The sequence below is a fragment of the Geotrypetes seraphini genome, chromosome 10 (genome assembly GCF_902459505.1).
Source record: "Geotrypetes seraphini chromosome 10, aGeoSer1.1, whole genome shotgun sequence".
NCBI classification, from domain to species: Eukaryota; Metazoa; Chordata; class Amphibia; order Gymnophiona; family Dermophiidae; genus Geotrypetes; species Geotrypetes seraphini.
In genome coordinates, this window is record NC_047093.1 from 132,109,257 (window position 1) to 132,137,110 (window position 27,854).

At 40.1% G+C, this 27,854-nt stretch overlaps 2 protein-coding genes and 1 pseudogene across 6 annotated transcripts in view; 1 reads left to right on the forward strand and 2 right to left on the reverse strand.

Annotated features, from left to right (window-relative positions):
- LOC117367671 overlaps positions 1-27,854 on the reverse strand; it is a 154,901-nt pseudogene that overhangs the window by 68,517 nt on the left and 58,530 nt on the right.
- The window catches only part of LOC117367632 (zinc finger protein 271-like), a 204,055-nt gene that overhangs the window by 51,339 nt on the left and 124,862 nt on the right, over positions 1-27,854 (forward strand). The window lies entirely within an intron of this gene.
- On the reverse strand, positions 19,130-27,760 carry LOC117367660. 4 transcript variants are annotated; one of them, XM_033960442.1, is made up of 4 exons: positions 27,660-27,751; positions 27,346-27,465; positions 20,930-21,023; positions 19,130-20,823 (listed from the first exon to the last, which is right to left on the reverse strand). In XM_033960442.1, exons 1-4 carry the CDS (start codon positions 27,687-27,689, stop codon positions 20,672-20,674), a joined length of 396 nt encoding a protein of 131 aa, XP_033816333.1. In that variant the 5' UTR covers positions 27,690-27,751; the 3' UTR covers positions 19,130-20,671. The 4 variants fall into 4 exon arrangements, 2 of the variants coding, with proteins under 2 accessions (XP_033816333.1, XP_033816334.1); XR_004540813.1 differs by lacking the exons at positions 27,346-27,465; positions 27,660-27,751 and adding an exon at positions 21,116-23,712; XM_033960443.1 differs by lacking the exon at positions 27,346-27,465 and having other exon boundaries at positions 27,660-27,760.

Sequence of the window (27,854 nt, forward strand, 5' to 3'; positions counted from 1 at the left end):
GGCCGCCTAGGTTCGCCTAAGGCTACCACCTAGCCTTAGGCGAGCTTAGGCAGGCTTGCAGGCCTCCCTAGGCTCCCGGAGGCACCTTCAATATAGACAGCCTGCCTGGGGAGCATTTTTTTAGAAACGTGCCTCCTGTTTGGCTGATTAGACAGCTGTAGGACGCCTACAACTGTCTACAATCGGGACACACTTTGCAGAATCGGAGCCATAGTGAATATGAACCTAATTGACTATGAGTTTTCAACCTAAAAAGATAGAAGCTTATTATGGAAATAGACCTCTGAATAAGAAAGCTATTCATAAGGTTATCATCTAAATTTACAACCTGTTCCTTATAATGCTCCTATAGGCCTACCATATATAGCCATACCAATTCCATGGTATTATTGCAAAGCTAGATCAGTATGCAATAACACTTTTTTACCGAGGGATTTGATAGAAGATCATTAAATAGGGATTGCGTTTATAGTCGAAATGTGGCTTCCAGAAAAAGATTCTCCACTGTTATCAGAATTATGCCCTTTTGGATATAGCATTGTACATAATCCTAGAGGGAAATAAAGGGAGAGAGGTTTAGCAATTATATATAAAAGGTTTTTTTTCTTTGATTTACTTAGGTTATTTGGTAAAAGAGAGCTTAGAAATTTTATTCTATAAACGTAATGATTATTCAGATTTTGGTTTTGTTGGGATAATGTTATTATAAAAGTCACCAAGGAGTTGGATAGAGATTCAGTAATGTTTGTTTGATTATATTACATCAATATCTGTATAGTATTAAACATTACTTATCTCCCGGTGATTTAAATTTTCATCTTGAAAAACCTGATGATCACTGTGTCTTGCATCTATTACTATGATTCGCATTAGATTTAAATTGCTTTTGGGGCAATTGATGGAGATATTATTGAAAATATTCAGTGGTCTCTTGTGCTGTAGTCGGACCATCTATTAGCAAATTTTAACTTTAATGTATATATGAAAAAAAAATCCAAATTTCAATCATCTAGAGGTAAAATGGTTTCTAATCAGCTTTGGAAGCAGGTTAATATACTCTCAGTTTTAGCAGTATCAGATCTGGAGGGATCCAAAAACCAATTGAATAATACTATATAAACAGAATACTCAATAAAATTGTTCCTTTGAAAGAGATCTAATTAATGTTAAAAATCCCTTTAGTTTTCACCACATTTAAGCATTTTAAGGGAAGATTAGGTTCTTACCTCAATAATTTTCTTTCTAGTAGAAAAGACATATAAGTCTTGAACCAGTGAGTTTTTCATCTCTAGAAGGAAACCTTATTTCCCTGACCATCGGTGGCTGGGGAAATCCCTGTATGGGAAGCCCAGGCTTCCCCATTGCCTACAGTGGTGCACACGCGAAGGGTAACCCTACTCGCCAGCACCCGAAGCCAACAAGGATTCCCCCCCTCGCAGCAGCCAGAGCACTTTGCTCATCAGGCACACAATGAGCACTTTTTCAAGCCCTTTAAAGTGCTCATTGCGAACCGCTACAAGGAAAAAACAAAACCACTGGTTCACAATAAAAAATCAATTAAAGCTAATTTAAAGCTTCCTTTCAGACCAGCACTGCCTCAGGTTTTGTTTTTGGTTGTTTTTTTTAAATACAACTTTAACTAACAAATGAGCAGACCCCACAGGCTCTTATGCGTTGCCTAAACTGTGGCAAGGCTTACAGCTGAGGCACCTCTAAACAAAAAATTGGGGAAGGTGGTGGAAAATGGGGAGAGGAACTCAACCAGTCGAGTGTGGCATCCCCTGAGGTTGGATGGACCTCCGAAAGGGTCTCCCCAAGCTCTTTCTGGACAAGAACACAGGGACCAAAAAGGCCACTAACCAGATCCAACAGGTCCTAACTAACCAGAGAAAGACTGCACAGGCTTACCACCTCCACCTGCTGGAGACTGAGAACAGACTGATTGTAGATGGGACAGCACAGCCCACTTGTACTACAGCCAAATGTCAATGTGTTTTCATTCCCCACCTGCTGGCAGAGGAGTGTAGACCCATCCATTCTGTGCTGGTCTGGAGGGATGACAAAGAATCAACAGATTGAGATACTAAGAAGTTAAGCAATGGTCAGTTTTGAAGATTAGTAGAAGGTGAATCGGAAATAACCTTTAATTTTTCCTCCGATAACAATTTACCATCAGAGGTAATCTGAGACAGTAACCAAATATTTTGGAATGGCAAATATCTCTGACATATTCAAAAGCTATTGCATTCTTGTTTATAGATTTATAAAGTGCCAGAATTGTCAATGCAGATGATTTTAGTCATCTTAAAGAGTCATTAAAGTGGAATTTATCCATAAAGGGTAATAAATTTAATGGTTTGGGAGAGATTAATGAGGTTTCTAATGTCAACCATCTCGGAGAATCAAAGAAATCAGATTTGTTAAACCACATTAAAGTTTGTGCAGGTCTGAAGGCAGTTTAATATCTTTTAAAGTTAGGTATATTTAAACCACCATTTTATATAGGTACTTTTAGTTTATGTAATGCTATTCTAGGTGGTTTCTTTTTCCTTATGTACCAGTTAGTATATGTGTTTGTATCATTCATGTTATTTACTGTTAACAAATCATAAGTTGTATGACTTTTTATTTTCTTATTTTTTTTAATTGTATTTTGCTCAATAACGCTAGATGAGCGATCAAATCAAATTTCAATAAAACTTGAAACTTGATTCATTAAACTATCAATTTTTTAAATATAAGCTATTAGGAAATGGGAAGGGTATCATGCTAAATATAATAATAATATTAATAACTTTATTCTTTTATACCGCCATAACCAAAAGTTCTAGGTGGTTTACACTAAAAAGAGCTGGACAATCAGCGAAATACAATAATACAGTAAAAAATACAAATATTTATAAAATAGAATTTCAGTAATAAAACTCACTAAGTAATAAACTTATTGAATAAAGTGGTCTTAATTAATTTCTGAAAACAGCAATAGTAACATAGTAAATGACGGCAGATAAAGGCCTGAACAGTCTGTAGCAATTCTAATACAGTGGAATCTTGGAAACCAAACTTAATCCGTTCCAGGATGTCCAGTGCTGTATTCAAAGAGAGCCCCCGGGAAAGAGACTTGGGAGTACTTGTAGACAAGTCAGTGAAACCGTCCGCGCAATGTGCGGCGATGGCGAAAAGGGCAAAACAGAATGCTAGTAATGATTAAGAAGGGGATCACAAACAGATCTGAAAAGTTTATCATGCCGTTGTACCGGGTCATGGTACGCCCCCACCTGGAATACTGCGTCCAACACTGGACACCGTACATGAAGAAGGACATAGTACTACTCGAAAAAGGTCCAGAGAAGAGCGACAAAAATGGTTAAGGGGCTGGAGGAGTTGCCATACAATGAGAGGCTAGAGAAACTGGAGTTCTTCTCCCTTGAAAAGAGGAGACTGAGAGGGGACATGATCAAAACATTCAAGATATTGAAGGGAATAGACTTAGTAGAGAAAGAGAGATTGTTCACCCTCTCTGAGGTGAAGGGAAAGAGAGGGCACTCACTAAAGTTAAAAAGGAATAGATTCCGTACAAACGTAAGGAAGTTCTTCTTCACCCAAAGAGTGGTAGAAATCTGGAACGCTCTTCTGGAGGCTGTTATAGGGGAAAACACCCTTCAGGGATTCAAGAAAAGGTTGGATAAGTTCCTGCTGGAACAGAACATACTCAGGTAATGCTAGTCTCAAATAGGGCACTGGTCTTTGACCTAGGGGCCGCCGCGTGAGCGGACTGCTGGCTACGATGGACCACTGCTCTGACCCAGCAGCGGCAAATCTTATATTCTTATGAGTTCCAAGATAATTTTTGCAATTGAAAATAATAGAAATTGAATTAATACGTTCCTTGGTCCCACAAACTCATCAAGATCGGGCCCCCGGCAGAGGCAGCAAGATCGGGCCTCCGCCAGCTTAGACAACAAGATCGGGCTTCCGCCAGCATAGGCAGCAAGATTGGCAACTGCAAGTGGTGCTCAGCCCAAAGCTTCCCTCTGACGCGAACTGCCCAGGCGGAAACAGGTAGCTGCGTCGGAGAGGAAGCTTTGGGCTGAGCAACGCTTGCAGTTCCCGTACATTCGGATTCCAAAGCAGTGTTCGGATTCTGGCGCAAAATTTAATTTAAAAAATAATAATAATAACTTTATTCTTCTATACCGCCACAATCTTGCGACTTCTAGGCGGTTTACATTCAAGAGAGCTGGACATTCAGCGATTTACAATATGTAGAAGGAGTACAGAGTACAGAGACTTTAAGAAATTGAAATTACAAAATATACTGTTTGCTAAGAATTTCGGAGCAGACCTGTAAAGAAAAATCGCAAATTTCAAAAAACAGCAAAAATTACAATATACAGTTTGTTTAGAGATTCAGGTCCTGAAATTACAAATGCTGTTCGATTAGGATTTCAGAGGGCATATCGGGAAAGTGAAAAGAAACAGAGTGTTTGGTGAGATTCTGTTTAGGTGATATATCTGTCGAATAAGGTAGTTTTTATGAGTTTTCTAAAAGCATTGTAGGTCAGTTCAGCTTTATTAATGCAACTGTCTAGCCAATGTTGTTGTTTGTTTGCTTGGTGCATGAAAGTTCTGTCCAGAAAGGTTTTGTATTTGCAATTGGTTATGCTTGGGTATGCAAAAAGATAGCTGTTTCTGGTTTGTCTTTTAGGGCTGTAGAATACAAAGTGTGTTTGAAACATATGCAGGAGAACTTGAATATTATTCTTGCCTCGACCGTAAGCCAGTGCAGTAGTTTGTAGTAGGGGGTGACATGGTCATTCTTTTTTAATCCAAATATCAAGCGGACCGCTGAGTTCTGAATGATTCTAAGCTTCCTCACTGTTTTTTTGGGAATACCCATATAAACGATATTGCAATAGTCCAGAGTAGAAAGCACTAGTGATTGCACTAGTAATCTGAACGATAATGGGTCAAAGTATTTTTTGATGGTCTTTAATCTCCATAACATCAGGAAACATTTTTTTGCCACTATATTCGTGTGTTCAACCATTGTCAGGTGTGTGTCCAGTGTGACTCCCAATATTTTTATTGTGTTGGTAATCGGGTGATCGTGGTCTTTTATATGTAACGTTGTATTGGTCATTTTATCCGTTGGGCTTGCAAGGAAGATTTTTGTTTTTTCTGTGTTAAAGTTTCAGTTTGAAGTTGATTGTCCAATGTTCTATTTCGGTCATGATAGTTCGGATTCCAAGTTGTTCGAGTTCTGGGGCGTTCGGATTCCCGAGGTACCCCTGTATTGTGTAAGCTGCAATGATTCCTAGCTGATATTTGCGGGATACAAGAGTTGATATGGTATGGTATGGTATTAGTTATTCTCATTAAAAATACATGATTAAATTAACTTGTCCTTTTTATATTTCTGGGCCACAGACTAAAGTCCTCCTGGTATTGTCCTAGGTTCCAACTGGTAAAGTTTCCATCTAGGCTCTCTCCAGCCTATCCAACCATCCCATTGTTTGCAGGATATGTACTGTAAAGTCTGGCCAGTGACGACCTCATGTTCCAAGTTAGTGGAGTTCCCATTGATGCCCTCCCCAGCCCATCCTACACCAAATCACCATATATGGGGCACAAACCGTACAAGTCTGTCCAATACCGGCCTTAGTTCTTTAATTTATACCATTTGTAATTTAGTTTAGAAGCCAGAATCATTTTGATGGCTTCTGCCCCACCCCACCCCAAGTCAGAAAAATTACGGACTACGAGTCCAAAATGTATAGTTAAAACAATACGAGATTTAATATTTAAAAGATATAGTTTTGTCAGTAGTTACTGTACCAGATGTCCAGATATTTAATCTTGTGTGCTTCCCATATTAACAGTAAGATCCATTAGTGAAGCCTCTTGTAAAGGCTCGTTCAGAGCCTTACTGAGGGGCTGCAAGACAATGTTTCCACATTGGGAACAGCTGTCGTACAGGGGGATGCAGTTGCAATGCTCCCTTCAAAAACCTGGCTACATTAGGATGTAAAAGCTAAAGATACTTTCTTCACTCGAGACCTGAAGCACAAGAGTTCTTCCACCTGTACTTTGAGTAAACAAACTATTGGGACTTTCTCAAGCCTGTCTTGAAACGCTAAAACCACAGGCTTCGGAGCCTTAAAGGGAATAGGATTGGGACTTGTATATCACCTTTTTGTAATTATACAACCACATTCCAAGTGGTTTTACATACAGGTACTTCAAGCATTTTCCCTGTCTGTCCCAATGGGCTCCCAATCTATCTAATGTACCTGGAGCAGTGGAGGATGAAGTGACTTGCCCAGAGTCACAGGGAGCAGAGTGGGGTTTGAACCCACAACCTCTTGAGTGCTGAGGCTGTAGTTCTAACCTTCACCACACTCTGCTTGACATACCAGCACTGAACATTTTCCAAGCCTTACCATAGGCTGCGACAGTTGCCAGTTTCTTAGATCTTAGGAGGGTAGCTATGGCTCCAAAGAGCCATGCCATAAGCACAAAGCGTTCTGAACCCTCCAGGGAAATCAAAGTTGAATGAAGAGGCAGTTTGAGACACTGGTCCCTCTGCAGCTGAACCAGATCCGCATACCACAGTTCACGGGGGTCAGTCTGGAGTAACCAGGATTGGCAATCCAGGTGGGCCACTAATCTTCAAATGACCTGCCAATAATGGGCCACAGGAAAAACAAGTACAACAGCTCCTTCTCTGGCCAAGGTTGTACTAGAACATCCATGCCAGCACTTCTGGGCTTGAATCTTTGGCTGAAGAAACAAGACTTTGTTGTTTGCCGACGCCATCAGATTGATGCCCTCAGTGCCTCACAATGTATTTTGGGACAAAGACCACTCCCCTAGGTCCAGGGTCTGTCGGCTGAGATAGTCGGCCTGCATATTTTCCACTCCTGCTACTAGTGCTGCTGCTAATAGAGCCAGTAGGTGGACTTCTGCAACTGGGCTCTTAGTATCAACAGAACTTTCTTGGTTCCTCCTTCCTGTTGATGTATGCCACTACTGTGGCATTGTCTGAGAAAACTGACCTCTTTGCCTGCCAGGATGTTTTCCAATGACTGCAGCACTAGATGAATGGCTCATAGCTCCAGTCTGTTGATGGACAATTTCCTCTGAGAGGGCAACCATAGGCCCTGAACTGGATGACCCCCCTCAGTGCCCCCCCCCATCCGTAAAGACTGTCATCTGTCATCAGGATCACCCAAGAAGATATGTGGAGAGGCAAGCCTTTGGATGATGACTTCGGTTGGAACTACCAATGCAAACTGGAGAGAATCCATCTGCAGAGACCAGTGGGATAATAGTGCATCCTGGAGAGGGTGTAGATGAACTTTTGCCCAAGAAAAAACCTCTATGGTCATTACCATTGACCCCAGCACCTGTAGATAGTGCCAAGCATCTTAGCTTCAGTTTGCATGGCTTCGGAAGAAAAACTCAATCCTCTGCCTTGTTGAAGTGGATTTCCAAGTACTCTAGGGACTATGTAGGCTCCAGGTGGCTCTTCTGGAAACTGATGATCGAACCCAGGTCCTGGAGCAGGTGGACAACTTGCATCACTACTTTCTTACCGTTGGTCTTGGATGGAGCTCTAGTCAGTCAATCATTCAAGTACCGAAGCATCTGGATCCTCGCCTTGCATAGATGCACTTCTACAATGACCATCACCTTGATAGATTCCGTATATACATAAGGAAGTTCTTCACCCAGAGAGTGGTGGAAAACTGGAACGCTCTTCTGGAGGCTGTTATAGGGGAAAACACCCGCCAGTGTAAAAAAAAGATTCAGGACGTCACTAACCAAGATACATAGAATACATAGAGTATGACGGCAGAAAATGGCCGGCGGCCCAACAAGTCTGCCCATTCAAAGAACCCTCCCCTTAAAAGAACCCTCCCCTAAGCATTTCCCAGGAGTGAACCCACATATTTATCCCATCGTCTTTTGAAGTCGAGCACATTGCTGGCTTCGACTACCTGACCGACTACCTGACGTGGAAGACCATTCCAATGATCAACCACCGTTTCAGTGAAGAAGTACTTCCTGATGTCGCCATGAAGTCTCCCACCCTTGAGTTTGAGCGGATGCTCTCTTGTTGCCGTGGGACCTGTAAGGAAAAATATATCTTCCTCCACCTCAGCACGGCCTGTAAGATATTTGAACATCTCTATCATGTCTCCCCTCTCTCTGCGTTCCTTGAGAGAATATAACTGCAGCCTGCTTAGATGTTCTTCATATGGGAGATCCTTGAGTCCTGAGACCATCTTAGTGGCCATTCGTTGAACTGATTCCATTCTCTTCACATCCTTTTGATAATGTGGCCTCCAATACTGAACAGAGTACTCCAGATGAGGTCTCACCATGGACTTGTAACTTCAGGCTTAAGGCTGACAAAACTTCTTTGGATGCAACCCAGCATTTGTCTAGCCTTGGTTGAAGCTTTCTCCACTTGATTGGTAGGCTTCATATCTTCACTAATGATTACAACCCAGGTCCCGTTCTGCGACAGTTCTTGTTAAGGTTTCACCATTCAGGATGTATGTTTTGCAGGGGTTACCATTACCAAGGTGCATAACCTTACACTTTTTGGCATTAAAACTCAGTTGCCAAGTATCTGACCATTTTTCCAGTAAAAGTAGGTCCTGCCTCATAGTGTCGGGCATGGTTGTGCTGTCCACTATGTTGCATAGCTTAGCGTCATCGGCAAATAATGTAATCTTACCTCGAAGTCCTTGGGGCAGGTCTCGTACAAAGATATTAAATAGTATCAGACCCAAGACCAAGCCCTGCGGCATTGCACTGGTCACTTCCGACATTTCTGAGGGAGTACCATTTACCACCACCCTCTGAAGTCTACCACTGAGCCAGTCTTTAACCCAGGCAGTCAATGTTTCTCCTAGTCCCATGTATTCATTTTGTTCAATAACCTACGGTGTGGGACACTATCAAAGGCTTTACTGAAGTCTAAATACACTATATCCAGGGACTCTCCCCTATCTAGTTGTTTCGTTACCCAGGCAAAGAAGCTTATCAGATTGGATTGACAAGACCTTCCCTTCGTAAATCCATGCTGGTGGGGATCCCTCAGCCTCTCGTCATCCAGAATCATATCCAATCTGTTTTTAATCAACGTCTCCATAAGTTTACACATTATTGATGTGAGACTCGCAGGTCTGTAATTTTCAGCCTCTGACCTACATCCCTTTTTGCGGAGCGGAATGACGTTAGCAATTTTCCAGTCCAAGGGGACCTTTCCCTAGTTTAGGGACAGATTGAAAAGCGCAGCTAATGGCTCTGCCAGGACATCTCTCAATTCTCGAAGTACCCTGGGATGTAGATTATCCGGTCCCATGGCTTTGTTAACTTTTAGCCTTGATAGCTCATGGTAGAAGACACTGCTCGCGGTAAATATAAAGTCCCAGAACAGGTCCTCCGAGCACTCCCTTGTCTGCATCTTCGGTCCGGATCCCAGTGCCTCACAGGTAAAGACCGGAGGGTTAGAGTCTTATCTCTGACTCCGGGTAGCGTTTTGCCTCCAGTACCCCCCCCCCCCCCCCGTGCAACTGAGAGCTGAAAGTGTTATCTGCGAGCCTGTGAGCAGGGGAGTGGACCGATTGCAAAATATGGCGTCCCGGAAGAAAACAGATGATGCCCAGCTGCAGGAGAGAGGCGGTGAGAAGGGCTACCTTCGCCATGTGCGTGGGACCTTGGCCCTGTTGGCGCGCGAGTCTGGTGAGAGCGCTTCGGAGGAAGAATCAGAGCGGGGGGCTTCCCCGAGATTGAGGCACGCCGAGTCAGCTGCAGCGGTAACGAAGGCGGACCTTCAGCAGTGGGCCTCCGACATAAAAAAATGAGGTAGCAGCGGTAAAGGGCAAAATAAAAGATGCAGTTAAAGAAATTAGAAAGGACTTTGCTGATCTGCTGGGAAGGGTGGAGGATACGGAGCGGCGGTTGGGAGACCAGGAAGACACAATGCAGGCGCTGGCCTCTACAGTGGAAGAGGCACAAAAGGAAATTCTGGAGTGGAGGACTTGGAAATCCAGTCCCGAAGAAATAACATTAGAATCCAGGGGAGTACCAGACACGGAGGAGTTTGGAGACTCCATGGTAGTGGTGCAGGAGATTTACCAGTTGCTGTTTCCAGGGGAGGGGGGCATGGATTCTGCATCCAGTTCAGTGAAAGTGGATAGAGCCCACCGCACTCTGGGTCTGAAGAAGGGTGACTACCCTCAAGACATTATAGCCTGCTTGCACCATTTTCCTGACAAAGATCGCTTGGTCAAAAAAGCAAAGGTTATGGGAGTTATTACCTGGAGAAATCATAAACCTGAAATCTTTCAAGACCTTTCTGCTATTACTCTTCAGAAGCGCAGGGAGTTTTGGCCACTTCTTGAAGTCCTGAAGCATAAAAGTAGTCGGTACCGGTGGCTTTTCCCATTTGGACTGCTTGTTACTATAAATGTGGCTCATAAACGTGTGACCATGGTGGCGGAACTGAGTGCTGTTTTGAAGAAGGAAGGCTTGCTGGCGGTGGGAGATCTTCCTTAGGGGCCACATGCAACGCAGACATTGGAACACTTCCAGTGGTGGGAGGTGGCAACGAGGAGGCGACCACGTATCACTTTGGAGTAGGGGCTGATACTGCTCCAAGAGAAGAAGGTAGTTTTATTCAAATTTAGTCTATTTTTCATAGTAAAAATAGCATAATCCCCAGCTACTAGTTGCTCTTGCCAAGGTGATAGTAATAGGAGGTTGAGGGTTCAAGTCTCAGCTAAGGAGTAGGGCCTGATACTGCTCCAAGTGCTCCATTCATAGTAGCAAAGGTTATTAGGTTTCATGCAGTATTCTTTGAACACAGATTTATCTAACCTGGGCCCTCCTTCTGGTCTATCTAACCTGCTCCTCCATCTAACCCCTTCTTCCAGGGCCCTCCAGCTCCTCCACTTACCTACTCTGGTCCCACCTAGCTTCTGACTAAGCTGGACTCAAACCTACAATCTTCTCAATGGCCATTGAGCCACCAGTCAGGCAGGTCCTAGGTGTTTTCGGTTTCTTCCCTTTATACCAGGGGTGTCAAAGTCCTTCCTCGAGGGCCGCAATCCAGTCAGGTTTTCAGGATTTCTGCAATGAATATGCATGAGATCTATTAGCATACAATGAAAGCAGTGCATGCAAATAGATCTCATGCATATTCATTGGGGAAATCCTGAAAACCTGACTGGATTTCAGCTCTCGAGGAGGGACTTTGACACCCCTGCTTTATACCTTTCATGCTTTGATTTGGATTTAAAATTCAAACATCCAGTCATGGGAATCAAACCTGGGACTCTTTGGTGCCAGGTAACAAACTTCCTCTAGCCCACCACTGGACCGATGAGTATTTGGTAACTTTTCTCCCCCTTATACTTCTCCTTCCTTGATTTGGATTTGAAATTCAAGCATCCAGTCATGGGAGTTGAACCCAGGATTCTTTGGTGCAAGATAACCAACCTTTCCTCTAGTCCACCACCAGAATAATGAAGTTTGGCTCACTTTCTCTCCCCCTTATACTTCTCCTTCCTTGATTTGGGTTTAAAAGTCAAACATCTGGTCATAGAAGGGACTTGAACCCAGGATGATTTGGTAGAAAACAACCCATTTTCCTCTGATCCATCATTGGGGAAACAAAGGCCTGCTTCCCTTAATGCCCTGATTGGAAATTTACAAATACATAAAGATATCTCTACACTGAAAGGATTGAACCCTCAGCTTCTTTTGCTAAAACAGGAACACTTTCCACTAGGCCACCACTTAGCCAGTGACTTTTAGGTTGACTTTTCTGTTCCTTATACTTTTCTCTCTGATTCGATTAAAAAAATAGATAAAAGACATTTATTCATGAAAGGATTTGAACCCTCAGCCCCTTGCTCCAAAAGGATGAACACTGTCCGCTAGGCCACCACTTACCCAGTGACTGTTAGGTTGATTTTTTTCCTTCCTTTATACCTTTCTCTCTCTCTGATTCAATTCTAAAAATAGATAATAAGACATTTATTCACTGAAAGGATTCAAACCTCAGCCCCTAGTTCCCAGAACAGGAGCACTTTCCATTACACCACCAGTAACCCGACAATTGCTGGCACTTGAATTTTCTCCCTCTTATGCCTCCCTCCTTCTCAGATTTGATTTTACAAATAGATAAAAAGTATTTATTCACTGAAAGGATTCAAACCACTCCTTGTTCCAAAATCAGACTCACAGTCCCCCCTCCCTCCTGATCCAACAATGCTTACTGTGCATTTTCTCCCCCTTACATCTCTCCTTCTCTGATTTGATTTTATAAATAGATAAAAGTCATTTATTCATGAAAGGATTTGAACCCTCAGCCCTTTGCTCCAAAAACAAGAACACTTTCCACTAGGCCATCACTTACCCAGTGAATTTTGGGTTGACTTTTCTCTCCCTTATACCTTTCTCTCTCTGGCAGCTGTGGCAGATCTGAGAATGTGGAACTCATTGAAAGGTTCACTGCAGACTTTAAGCCTTTTAAAAAATCTCTAAAGACGTATCTACTTGTGAGAGCCTTCCATAACTGACTTTGAAGATTAGCAGATGGTTCCACTTCCCTTGACATACTGAAAACAAGAGAATGATACTCTAATGTAACCTGTATATTAATGTATTTATTATCTTATGTATTTAAGAATTGTAACTTGCGGGGGCGTGGCTTGGCGGCGCACAAAATGGAAGCATAGTTGCGGCGTTCCTCTAACCTGGGCAACAGATCGATAATTTATAAGTGTCTGAAGGGGGTTTTTTTCGCCGAAGTGCTTGAAATAACTTCGGGAATATGGCAAATATGAGGCAAGCAAAGATTGACACGGCTTTTGCGGCTGCAGGGACGGCGAAACGTGCCAGACATGATCAGATGATGCCGTCGAAAGCGTCTCTTCCTGAGAAAGTAACGGATGTACTGGACAAGAACGAAGTTATGGCAGAATTGCGGAATATTAAAAAGATGCTTCAAGACAACACTAATAAAATTAATGAAGTAAAAGAAGAAGTTTTGAATTTAAATCGTCAGATGGAAGTCGCTAACCAAAGAATGTCGCTATTGGAAAGTAAAATGGATCAGATGGAACTTAACACAAACCAATGTAAAGCTGACAGTCAAACTATTAAAGAAATGCAGAAACAACTTGAAAATTATGAGAACTGAGGTAGGAGAAAGAATGTGAAAATTATTGGATTAGCTGAAGGTTTGGAAGGGGGAAACACTATTTAATTTTTAGAAAATCTTTTACCAAAGCTACTGCAGTTAAATTCAAAACACCCCATAGAAATAGAACGAGCATACAGGATTCCATCTAAACGGTCAGCCAGCCAAGTGAAGCCAAGGCCTTTAATTTTCAAGCTTTTACGGTTCCAGCAGACCATGGAGATATTGAATTTAGCTAAAGCTGACAGAAACTTAAATTATAAAGGATCAAAGTTGTTATTCTTACCAGATTTTGCAAAAAACACTGCGAACACACGGAAACAATTCCTCATGTTAAGACCTTAAATGAAAGAAAGGGGGCACAAATATGGTTTATACTACCCTGCAAAATGAGAGTGACAAGTGGAAACAAGTCCTTATATTTTGAAGATCCGGAAAAGTTAAAGTACTTCTTGTCAAACAATGAACCGATGTCTATATGATGAAATTGGATTCAACAATTTTAACTGAGCGATATCTGATGTTTTCTGAACATGTTGTTGAATGAAAAGGATGGACAATGAAATTTCTTAAAAGAAAGGGGAAGGAGTAGGAAATTCTAAATAACTGCAATAAACAAGAGCTTTCAATATGTTAATAAAGGTGACTGAAACATGGCTGTGTAGGTTCATATATCAGAGTTATATCATAACTCACAAGGAAACTGATATGATCTGATGACTTAAGAGGAACTCAAAAAGTAGTAGCATTTAAAGATGAATGTTATATTTTGACACAGCCTTTCAAGTTTCTTAATGGAAATCTACTGTCATTGTACCATATGCTACTTTCTCTTTTTACTGTAGTTTGAAAGTTAAAGTAGAAGATAAGCTTTTCTAAGATACATGAGACTCTTGGCACCTGACACGTCAATGTCATTAATATATTTACGTCAGTAAAACATTGGATCAATTCTACATGAATTGCTTTTATCAGCTGATCCTGACATTGATTTCATTTGTCTTTCATTATCAAGACACTTAAGTTGATGCTAGGAAGAATGACATGGTTTCTTCATTCTTTACATGAAAATGAATTTTAAATATGAACTTGTTTATGGGTTACTATTATGAATTGTCTGTCATACTGGATATAGACATATTTATATTTAAACTAGTTAAAAGGGAAAAGATTATCTCAAATACATCAGTCGTAAGGCTGTATGATAAAGAAATAGGAGAAGAAGCACAGAAAAATACAGATTATATTAAATTTCAAGATGACAGGAAAGAATTGTTGGAGTCTACATCTTGTGTTCAAAGTGTGCCCATGATTTTTCAAAGATACATCAGCATATAGAATTTAATGTGTGTTAAAGATGTCAATGGAATAGTCAAATGGGAAAAAGGAGGCAAGATTTCTGCATTTTGGAATGGTCATGATAAACATTAAAGGATTTACAAGAAAGATAGGAAAATATGAATTAATTAAAGAAGTTGAATACTGTTGTATGAGTTTTATGGAGATAATTAAATTTTCATTTATAGGATGTTAGAGTGAAGAAAAAAAGGAGAAATTTCATCTTCTATATTTTGGAAATATGAATTGTTTAATAGAAATGATGATTCTCTTTTATTTCAAAAGTTCTATAGTCTAACTTGAATTATATTGAGTAAGATTTTACTATATGCAAACAGTAAATTGATTTAACGTCAATGTTATAAAAAGATAGTCATGAAAAACATGGAATAGTTTTTAGCTGAAGGTTTTAAGGGTTGATTGAGAATTTTGTCTAGATAACAAGGATCATATATGTATTATTTCTTCTATTGTAAAATGTAGTAAAAAGATTTATGGTAATGGTCAGATATAATTTTGTAAAATCGATTTAATTGGAAAAGATTTAAAATGGATTTTATGAAAAACCTTTAATATAAATAATTAGGATTACATTATTGCAGAGTTAATTATTGAGGGAATACTTGATTTATAATACATTAAATAATAAGTCTATTACTTTTAAATATTGTAAAAGGAAAGGTGTGATGGAAGTTGCCTGGGGAAGTGGGTATTATGATTACTAATCCTATGTGTGTTCCAAGGCAATCAATTTATGTGAGGGGTGGGGGAGGGAAAAGGGAGGGGGTTTCTTAAAAATCAGGGATGGGAGAATAGGGAATGAAGGGATTGTAGAGGAATAATTTATTTTTTTAAGGTTATAAACTGTGTAATGGTGTCTAATCATATTAATTTAAATAAATTTAAATATTATTGTTGGATTATATATTTGGAAATGGATTGAGATTAAAATATTTTCATTGAATGTCAATGGCCTTAATCATCAAATAAAAAGGAAAAAAATGTTAGCTTTCCTAAAGCAACAAAATGCTGATTTGTATTTTATTCAGGAGACATACCTATCAATGATGGAATCAAGAAAACTGGAAGGGGGTTGGGTACGCCAAAATTTTTTTGCCCTTGCAGTTGGCAAGAAAGCTGGGGTTGCCATATTAATAAATAAAAAACGTACAGCTAATTTTCAGATCCTTTGGGTAGGTGGGTACATGTAAGAATGAGCATGGGAAATACTACCCTGGAATTGTTCAATGTGTATGCCCCAAATACAAATCAAATGGAATTTATTAAGAATCTACAACAATTACTACTCCCATTGGCTGCTTCTAATTTAATAGTGGCTGGAGATTTCAGTGCTGTAATGGATCCATTATTGGATAAAAACCAAGTAAAATTATGAAGTCATTAGGGTTAGATAATTTGGCACAATCTTGTAATTTAATTGATATATGGTGTATACTTCATTTTAATGATCAGGAATTTTCCTTTTGTTCACAGGTCCACAATTCTTTTTCAAGAATAGATTATATTTTTGTCTCGAATCAAATAGTTCAGCAAGTGACAAAAGCCACCATAGATCCTATCATTTTATCTGATCATGGTGGTGTATGGATTTAATTTCAGTTTGATGAGCAAGATTATTGTAAGTCTATATGGAGATTTGATAATACATTGATTGGGGATTCAAATTTCCATGAAGAATTTAAATAAAAAATGATGGAATTCTTTCAACTTAATACTTCAGAAGATATTAACATGGAAACGTTATGGGATGCATTTAAGGCTACCATGAGAGGTAATATTATTTCATATTCGGCATATATTAGAAAACAACTTAAAAAACAATTTTATAATTTGGAAAAAGAAATTAAACATTTGGAAGCTAAATTAGTTGATAAATGGGAGTAAAATACCCTACAGGCTTTATTAAAAGCAAAAGGTAAATATAATGAGATATATTCTAAATTTGTAAGGAAAGATTTGTTTTCCCAACAAACTCTGTATTATGGAAACTCAAATAGGGCGGGAAGATTATTGGCAAATTATTGCAATAAAGGATGAAAATGGAGAGACATACTAAAATTGAAAATATTTTAAGTCAATTTCTAAATTTTTATAAAGACCTATATTCTTCTGAGCCCAATGGAGATAGGAAAAAAGATGGTTTAGAATTTTTGAATCTAATTATTGGACCGAAGGCTCCTGAACATAAAAAAGAAGTTTAGAGGAGCCTATATCACTAAAAGAATTAGAAACAGCATTGAAGTCTCTTAGAGTTGGATCCACTCCAGGTGGTGATGGTTTCACAGTAGAGTTTTATAAATCATTTCAAAGTACCCTATTACCTTATTTATTAAATTTATATCACTTTCAACTGACTAAAGGTTGTATTACAGGTACTATGGCAGAATCATTAACAATCGTTTTGCCAAAGCCAAACAGAGATCCCACTTTGGTTTCAAACTACAGTCCTATCTCGCTAATCAATGTTAATGGAAAACTTTTAGCTAAGATATTGGCTTTACGCTTCGCTAAGGCTCTCCCTTTTATTATTGATATGCACCAAACGGGATTTGTTGCTAAGAGACATTCTTCTAACAATACCAGATTGGCTTTTCATATGTTAAATTTATCAAAAGCCATGAATGATCCGGCTTTCTCTGTCTCTTTGGATGCGGAGAAAGCCTTTGATTGAGTTGAATGGACTTTTATGTATCAAGCATTAGATTGGTTTGGTATAGGTTCAGGATTTATACAAATGATTCAGACGTTGTATAGCTCCCCTGCTGCAAGATTGTATATTAATAATAATTTATCAGAGCGTTTTAATTTGCAGAGGGGGGTTAGACAAGGCTGGCCATTATCTCCTTTGCTTTTTGATATTGTATTAGAACCCTTGTTATTAGCCATTCAACAAGCAAAGAGGATACAAGGCATTCCTCGTACAGATTGGGAATATAAAATCTCTGCATATGCAGATGATATACTGCTTTATTTGAGAAATCCAGAAATTACCATTCCATGCTGGCTTGAGTTGATAGAGAAATTTGGAAAATTTTCAGGGTTTAAGATAAATTGGAGCAAGTCAGAAATTCTTCCATTTAATGTGCATTGTACTAAAGGCTTATTTCATTCATTCTCATTTGTATGGAAAGAAGATGGATTAAAGTATTTAGGTATTAGAATAAAAAACACATTGGAAGACACAATGAAAGAGAATGAACATTTTTTATTAAAAAAGTAACAGAAATATGTGAGCAATGGAATCCTTTACATCTTTCTTGGTGGGGGAGAGTCCAAACTATTAAAATGATGATATTGCCTGTGGTTTGTTATCAAATGAGTACGATACCAGTTTTTTTTCAGGGGTCCTTTTATAAAAAGTTAATTTGTTTGGCTGGGTAAAATACCTAGAATTGCCTTAGTATCTTTACACAAACCAATTGGGGTAAATTTTCCAAACTTTTATAGGTATCATCAAGCCTATATTTTACGCCAGGGTATGTATTGGGTCCTCCCAGAGCTCATGGAAAATATCCCAGATTGGTTGTATTTGGAATGGCGACTCATGTTTCCTATAAACTTATCTCATGTTCTCAGTGTTAAGATGCCTAGGAACTATAAAGAGAACAGAATAATTTAACTCCAAACCCAATACACAAATCAACAAATCAATCTTTATGGCTTAACTCCAAGATTCAAATTGACGGTTTTAAAATCGTATGGAAGCATTGGATTATTGCAGGTATACGGACTCTAAGTGATGCTATTTTAAATGGTAAACTGCTTGATTTTCACAGTTGCAAAATAAATATGGTCTAAAAAAACACAAAACTTTAAATGGTTGCAGCTAAAGCAGGCTATTCAGGAGGAAAAATCTTAACAATCAGTATAGTTTGGAATTCTTATGCTTTCAGGCAGATTTCTTGGAACACCAGGCCACATAGTGGTATAAATTGATATCTGGATTTATGAATAAAAAACCAAAGATTGGTCTTAGAGACATTTGGAGCATTGAGATTAAGCATCAAATTTCTGCATCTCAATGGCCACGAATTTGGTCTTGGAGAATGAGATGTACAGTGTCTGCATCTATGAGACAAACTTGGTTCTTTTTGTTACATAGAGCATTTTGGACCCCAGTTACATTACAAAAGTTGGACAGCTCTAAGTCTAATAGATGCTGGCATTGTAATCTGGAAGCAGGGACTCTAGATCATCTATCATTTTTTTGTCCCTGTATCATGGCCTTTTGGAAATCAATTTGGTCTCAAATTAATTGTTTATTAGAATATCATGTAGCTCTATCATATGATACAATTCTATTTGGGACGTCAATGAGAATAAAAAGTCAAATTTCATCAAGTAATAATAAACTTCTATTGATAATGACAGGAGTCGCCATTCAACATATCACCAGAAATTGGAAAAATTACACTAGACTTAATTACACCTTCTGGTGGAATTCGTTATGCCATATAATTAAAATGGAAAGAACAATTGCCATACAAAAAGGAAATTATAATAATTTTTAAAAAATTTGGGGGCCATTGATAACTTATTGTAATGATTAGATGCCTTTTTACACTGAAAGTATAATTATAATTAAGGGAAGAGGGGTGGTATATAGTTATAACACAGGTTTAATCAATATTTATGAGTATAACACATGTATGATTTTTTTTATTACATTATTTGTGAGAAGGGTGAGTGGGGAAGGGAGTGAGATAATTTATGTATTTAAGATGATAATAGAATGAATTTCAAGTGATGTGTATGATATAATTGATGTAATATTGTATACTTGATGTAAGATGAAAAATGAATAAAGAATTGGAAAAAAAAAAGAATTGTAACCTGCTTAGTTTATAAGCGATATATAAATTTTTAAAATAAAATAAAATCTAAATATTAATCATATGTGTGAGGTAGACCTCATGACAAAATGAAAAGTTGAGGGGTTTCCTTCCCTCCTAGCTCCAGATCCTAATGCATCTAAAAGCCAAAGAAGGCAGTTCCTGTGAAAGCTAATAAAATAATGTATTAAGTTAGCCCAATAAAAATGTATCATCTCATTTTCTTTTATTTGTGTGTGTGTATTCTTTTTTTAAACTCTATTTAACTTCCACAGGTGAAAATGGGTCAGGGATCCATCATCCACACTGTATTCTGTAAAATTACCACAGGAGGGTAGCACTGGGCACATTGGGGATGGCTGAGGCAATGGCGCCCTCTTGTGGGAAATCTTCAGAATTGTGTGTTCAAATGAAGGTAAACCTTAGACATTTTACAGCAAAAAGGGGCTGGGTAGGATTTGAACTTTAAAACACTTTAGGAATTTCTTTTTCCCATCTGTCAGGCCTAGTTCACTGCCAAAGAAAGGTGTCATCCAAAGGTTGGTTGATGCAGTAGACTCCTCTGGTGCAAATTCAAGTGTGTATACTGTTTTCAATGAATGTAAATAATTTATATATTAGCACATTTTTTCTTTCAACATACACATCAAGGGTGGATGGGTGGAAGGGGAAAATTGCACTATTATTTTAAATTGGGAAAGGTTATTGAAAGATTCTATGTATTTGTGTTTTCTTGTTTAATTATTGGGTGGGTGAGAGGGTTAAAATGATTGCTCATGTATGTCTGTAAGATCAATGTACTTTTCTTGTATTATTATATGTATATATACTTGTGTTTTGCACTGTTTGAAAAATCAATAAATAAACATTTTTTTCTCATCTTATTCATTTAAGAGGTTAAACATACAATAAAATAAATTATTCCAGGTACAGATCCTCAAGAGAAATCCCTTCAAATCAGATTCCTCAAACACTTATATAGACAGCAGATCTTGTCAGAAGGCACAGACCTGCCCAGCATTTGCACTGTCTTTGTCTCATCAAAACGGCTGCCCTTTCATGTTTGAGGAAGCTGGCAAATTGCAAAAGCCTTAAGGTGTTGTTCTTCCCCTTGTCAGAAAATTAACCCAATTCTAGGAGAGAGACCTTTTGGCCAGTTGGTTCTGAACTCACACCCCAAGGTGTGGGATTTGTAGTCTCTGATTCTAGGCACTGCAATCAGTACTGTAGGTCTCATTAGGCACCAGGACTGGCCTTAACTTTGCTCTTCTGCACTGTAAAACCTGTGGGCAGGATTTCCTTGACATGTGATATTCGCAGTCACGCCATCAGACATGCCAGCCTGCTGTCCACTTTTTTCTTCTGTTTCTCCATCACAGCCTCCAGCTCTGAGATTTTTCTGGAGTCCTGCAAGGGCCAGAGGAAAGCATAAAGCATTTCAGAGGCAAGAGTGAACACAGCACAGATAAGCACAGACAACTGCACACAGCACAGACAGAGAAATGTCCCTTACCTCTAGGAATGACTTCTGCACCATGGCTGTAAACCCAGGCTCCCTCTTCAGGGCTCACTGCCTTGAACTCTTTTTTCTGCAGGGATTCACCATCCTGAGCAGAGACAGCAAAAGACATACTTAGCCCATAAATCGATACTAGAAGTACCCACCAATCACAGGCCAGCTGACCTTAGAATCACCTACCAGTCACAAGCCAGAAGATCCTACAAATCACTTGCCAATCACAGGCCAGGAGACCCTACAATCGCCCACCAATCACAGGCTATATGATCTTACAACCATCTACCAATCACCATCCAGGAAACCCTACAACCACCCATATCACAAAGCTTAGACTATTGCAATTCCCTCTATCAGGGAATCACCCAAAACCAGATCAGGAGATGTCAATTAATTCAAAATACAGCTATTAAAATTATCTGTAAGGCAAAAAAAAAATTGGCCATGTTTCCCCTCTTCTTAAAAAAGCCCATCACTTACAGAATCTCATTCAAAACTCTTTTACTAGCATTTAAAGTTCAACTCAATCACTCTCCCATGTTCATTGTCAGGCTTTTAATTCTTTATGAATCCTCTCAGTCACTGAGATCGTCTCAGCAACATCTTCTGACTATTCCCTCAATCCCACAGCTTTTCTACGACACAACACACAAAACCATTTATTTGGTAGTTGCGCCAACACTATGGAACGCTCTTGCCCCAACCCTACGGCAAGAAACTAGTTTAAATAACTTTAAAATCTATCTTAAAACTTTTCTCTTCAAAGATGCTTACGAGATTATGGAAATAAATAAAATCAAAGATGCTTGCTCTAGTCAACTCCCTTCCCTGATGTTTTTTCCTGTATTTTCCCTTTTATTTTTAATATTGTATCCTTACCCTTTCTCCCTTTGCTTCATTTTTTGTCTCCATAATTACTTTTAGTTTTGTTTGTCTTTTTTATTTTTTATTTGTCATTTTATATATAGATACATATACATTGCTTTTATAAGAAAATAAAGAGAGAACTTCCACATATTTTTTTAAAAGGAAAAATATATCTGGATACTGTCCATTTCATAATTAAACAAAATTTCGTTCTTAAATTAGTCCACATTCTGGGTTCTGGAGGAGAAACAATTCACATTATGAGAGATATATACTGAATTAATTCAATAAACCATATTTGTAGAGTACATCTTCTTACATTACTATGGGATTGATCCTACATTCCCTTCAGAGATATTTGAAGTTGTTATTCCCTTTCCTTCGAGAAAAAATTGTAATTGTGAGGGTTCAAAGAATATGTATGAATGTTGATCCAAAAGGATCTTACATTTACAAGGGTATCTCAATTGGTATTTGGCCCCCAACTGTATTACAAACTGTTTCAGTTCAAGGAATCTCTTCCGTCTGGTCTGAGTTGCTTTTGAGACGTCTGGAAACATACTGATCTTACTATCCAAAAAGGTCACTTCTTTCAACCTGAAAAACAGTCTAAGAAGTGCCTCTTTGTCTTGTTGAAAAACAAACGCCACCACAAGCGTAGTACGACAAATTACTTCATCCACTGAAGTTTCAAGGACTTCTGTTAAATTCAAAGGTTTAGGAGGTTCGGAAGAAACTTCTGGACCTGAGATTTTCTGTTTTGATGGTGGCAAATAATATATTCTATGTAAAGGAGGTAGTCCGGCTTCAGGATATTTAAATGTTTCTTTCAAGAATTTATAAAACATTTCCTTAGGAGGTGTTGTTAACACCTTTGGGAAATTAAGAATTCTTAAATTCAGCATTTTCATATAATTTTCAAAGTTTTCCATTTTCCTAGTGTAAAGTAGTCTATCCTGCAATATAACAGTCTGAGAAGCTTGTAAACTTTGAATTTTCTGATCCAAATTTTTAACCTTCCCTTCCTGATCCTTCAATTCCTCCTGTAATTTGTCCAATCTGCTTTCTTGAAGATTCACCTGAGGAAGGGTTCCTGCACATAATTTGTACAAAGAGTCTAACACAGTCCAAATAGACTCTAAAGTTATTTCAGCAGGTCTTACCAATGGAAGGACTGTTGGAACTTGTCCTTCACTTGCTGAAATATCAGCAACCTCCTCCGATATAGTTGTTCCTGCCGAGAGCACTTGAGGGTTAGGCAAGCCCTCCAGCTCCATCGGCGATGCCATCCGTCCCTGTGGAACCGCCTCTATTCCCCAGTCTCGCGGCTGCAGAGGAGATGGAGGTCCCGCGGGGCTGAGCGAGACTTCGCTCCCGAGAGCCGAAATCTCTCTCCGATTCAGCTCAGCCGGCACGCCCTGGGGCGAAGATGTAAAGAAGCGAGTTATTTCCTCCTGCCTCGTTGAGGCAGATCCCGTCTGCCGGGCTGAAGCAGCCGCTCTGCCTCGTCTTTTCGGCATGTCAGCAACGGAATAAACCCGATAAGAGGTAGGAATTTTAATTTCGCAGGAGAGCGCAACTCAGCGTCCTCTCTACAACGCGGCCATCTTGTTTCTCTCAGTTTTGTTTGTCTATTCCCCCAATTTTTAATAAACTTTTTTTAACACAGTGAAGATGTAAACCACTTTGGAATGTAAAAGCGGAATATGAAGACGTAATAAACTCAAAACTATGTAACCAGTCAGAGCTTGGAAGAAGACAACCCAAATGTTCGGCAATAAAAATACATGAAAAATATGCTCGATTGCTCACTTACTGATTGAAAGACTCAGATAAAATTCAGTTGTCCTCCAAACATCAGTGACCTCACTCAAGCACTACCAGGGGATGAGGAGGACTGCAGCTACTGAGTCTTGAACTCCCAGGGAATTGAAGCCCTTGGCCTCCAGCCAGGCTTTCACCTCTGTGGGACCGGACTCGTCACTCAGGGATATGGAGTCCGGTCCCACAGGGGTCCAACGTCCACTGTACAGAAAAGGTCTTCTGGGGTGTTGTGCGGCCATTAGCCAACCGAAGATGCAGTCCTCAATCATGAAAGCGTATCTCTGAGAGAAGAAAAATTAAATTTGCCACATAAGGTGAGGGGAAGGGAGGGAGATAGTGGGATGTGGCAATCGGGCGGAAGGGGGCTGCTGGACTACGCAATCTATGACTGTGCGTGTTCCCTCAAAGTAGTAAGGAGGGAATGAAAAGGAAAGAGATGCTGGGCCAAGGGAATAAAGAGGGAAACAAATATTGAACCCACAGCAGGTAAGAGAAAGGGGAGGACAGGCAGGTGAGCCAGATGCTGGAAGCGGGGGGGGGGGGGGGGGGGGGGGAGAGGGAAAGAAGCTAGATAGGGTCAGAGAGGAGAGAAACACATTGGTGTGGAAGAGGAAGAGAGGGGAAATCTGGACACAGGAAGGTAACAGAGGGGAAATTATGTGCATGGGGCATAGGAACAGAGACATAAAAGGGAGCTACATGGGGATGGTTTATGGACATGGGGGGGGGGCAATACCGGACACAGAAGGGAGTATACAGATACAGAGGGGAGATATTAGAAATGAGGAAAATAGGGACACAGAAGGGAGATAGTTTGTGCGGATGGGATCAAATGGTTTGCTGGGACGGGACAGGGACGAGCTCATGGAGACGGGGCGGAGATGGGAACAAACTTTTTCCCCTTGTCATTCTCTAGTGCATAGCTTTAGGATCTTCCCTTCATTCCTCCCCCCAAACCAATTCATATATAAAGGTATATAAAAAAAATCAATAACATCTGTTGCAGGAGTGCACAAGTTCAGTCCTTGAGGACTGCAGTCAGGTCCAGTTTTCAGAATATCCCTAATGAATATGTATAGGAGATATTTACATTCACTGGATGTAGTACACATATTTATTAGGCAGTGAAAGAGGAAGTGATGTCATGAATCCCAGAAACCATTGCAACAGAAACAGCCATGACTTGTGGTGCCATGGACATAGTGAGGTCAGGGGCAATCTTAAAAGAATACATGTCAAATACAACCAACATAATCCCAGCATAAATAATAATAACTTAATATTATACAAATAATTTAAGACGATAAAAGAAAAATCATCCTGTAAGGGTGACACTGCAAAAACTGGACATAGATCAGGCCGAACACATTCATGTGTGGGAATGAGGGATGAGTGTTGGTAAGAAACTTACCCTGCTCCCCAAATTTGGAATCATTTACCTCTTTATCTTAAAGAAACCACCCTGGAGAAATTTAAAGGCTCCCTCAAATGCTTTCTCTATACAGATGCTTTTGAAAGAAAATACTTAAGGCAGACCAGCTCTCTTCATCATAATTATAGTCCAGGCATGTGCATATACAGTTACATTTTAAATAACCCTCTAAGCTGAGCAGGAGTCCTCCACCCACAGTCTCACCAATAGAGGGTGCTGTTTTACTGTCACATTTTTCAATTGTGAGGGACAGGCAAGTTCTGCAGGACTCCAGGGAACATACCTGTCCTTAGCGACTGAAAATATTCCACCCCCTAGTGGTAGCAATGCAGCTGGAGGACACCTGCTCAGCTTAGAGGGAACACGGCCCTTCCTGGTGTTTTTCCACTTTTATGTGCTTTTCTATCTTAAATTGTAGTTCTGCCTTCTATCCCCCCCAAAAAAAGTTTGTCAATGTCCATTTTATTATTTCTGTATATCACTTTGAAATTTCTTATAAGTGTTTTTATCAAATTTTAAATAAAACTTGATGGATTGGAGTATTTGTCTGCAAATCACGAGCAGAATTAACTGAGATGAAACCATGCAGTGAAGCTGCAGGAACAAACTGAGCAAGACAGGAAGCTCCCGGGCAGGTAGCCCAAAGTGGAGGGATCATCTTTTAGTTTCCTGCAGCTGAAGCTAATAGAGATACAAGATCCCATCCATTCAGCTTCCAGAGAAATTGTACAAGAAGTACTTTTACGTGTGGTATTTATTTATTTATATTCTGCATATCCTATAATTCTATGCGGATTACAAATTATTCAGGTACTCAAGCATTTTTCCCTATCTGTCCCAGCGGGCTCCCACTCTTATCTAATGTACCTGGGGCATTGGGGGATTAAGTGACTTGCCCAGGGTCACATGGAGCAGTGTGGGATTTGAATCCACAACCCCAGGGTGCTGGGGCTGTAGCTCTAACCACTGCACCGCACACTCCCCAGTAATGCTGCACATGGGCAGTGTTGGAGGCGAAGGATCAAGTCTGATGCGACAATGGCAACATCAAATGAATACTGCGCAGAAGAAAGGCCTGGCAATCTACTTCTGTATTCTGCCACAAAAACTTGATGATGTTCAAGTCACTAGGACTCGAACGTGAGTTGATGGCATCTAACAACAATGCAGCAGGGAAATCCCACATCCTCAGCTGCGTAAATGCACTCTAGTGGACCCCAGTCCTGGGACCGTGCATGGGTAAAATAATAGGGACAACTCTCCTTCCAAGCTCAAGTTCCAATTTATTTAATATACCACAAATATAAAACCAGGTTTACAAACTCATGTAAAAAGAGGGTTAAGAAACAAACTAATACCAATACAAGCACAAAAACAACCAACATCAAATAGGAACATGAGGAGAGAACGAGAGGTTAATTACAATAAAATCTGAGGTGTGGAAAAAAAGATAAAGTATTATGCTAGGGCAGGGGTGTCCAATGTCGGTCCTCGAGGGCCGCAATCCAGTCGGGTTTTCAGGATTTCCTCAATGAATATGCATTGAAAGCAGTGCATGCAAATAGATCTCATGCATATTCATTGGGGAAATCCAGAAAACCCGACTGGACTGCGGCCCTCGAGGACCGACATTGGACACCCCTGTGCTAGGGAGTAAAAGGAGTCCCTATTTATCTTGGTTTATTTTATTTATTTATTATTTTTTAATCTGCTCTGTCGGATTCTGAATAGAAGACCTGCGAGAACTAATAAGCTTTCAGATGTGCTTTGAATCTTGAAAGCGAACTTTCATTGCGGATGTAGCGTGGTAGGGAGTTCCAAAGTGTAGGAGTCATGACCAAGAAAGAAGACCTCCTGGGAATATCAAGAAAGAACTGTCTAAATCAGTGTCCCGCAAACTTTCTCGAGCCGCGGCACACTAAAGGTAGTGGCCGGGGCTCGAGGCACCTGGAAGGGCGCGGGAAGCGCCGTGATGACATCACATGCATGTGTGACATCATCATGTCGATGTTCGCGTGCGTGTGAAGGCCCTTCAAGCGGGCCCTCAGACGCCGGGGGCGGGGGTACCAGAAGGGAAGAGCGCCAGAGAGAAGGAGAGTTGCTGGCGCCCATTGATTGCCTACAGGACGTGCCTCTCACCAAGATGGGACACTGCACAGTTGTGAGGGCTCTCTTTGGTGAGTAATAAACCAGAAAACCGGAATAGAAATGAGGGAAGACCACTGGAAAGTATCTGATATCTCATAAACCCCTAGGGCTGGACTCCATTATACTGCCTACGGCACTCTACCTCCAAGAGGTCAGTCTTCCCACCAAAACGGATGAACAACCAACAAGAAGGGGAGGCTGGAAGAGCTGCACGGGGAAAGGTTTTCCTTTGACAAGAGTAGGGAAAAAGAGTTTCTCTTCCCTGTGATACAAGGCAAAAAAAAAATTAATTAAATAACAGGTAGAAATCGAAACAAAGACAAGAAAATCAAAACCCATTTCCTTCCTGTTTAAAGCTTCTGCTTCCTTTTCTGAATCTTTTCCCTTTGTGGCAGCTCTGGGCAAGGAGAGAAAGCAGCAGAGCATGCTCAAAGCTCTTCCAACCTTCCCCCTTACTGAGGTCATCCTGGAACATCCCATCTCCATAAAGTGGAGCTGTAGAAATAGCAGATGCAGGTAAGCAGATCCTTCTTGTGCGGGACCTGCTGCTGTGCTGTCTCTAGAGAACCACCTTAAAGAGGTGGGCTATTGTAGGATGACCTCACAGGAGGGGGTGGGGTGAAGAGCTCGGCACATGCTCAGTTGCTCTCT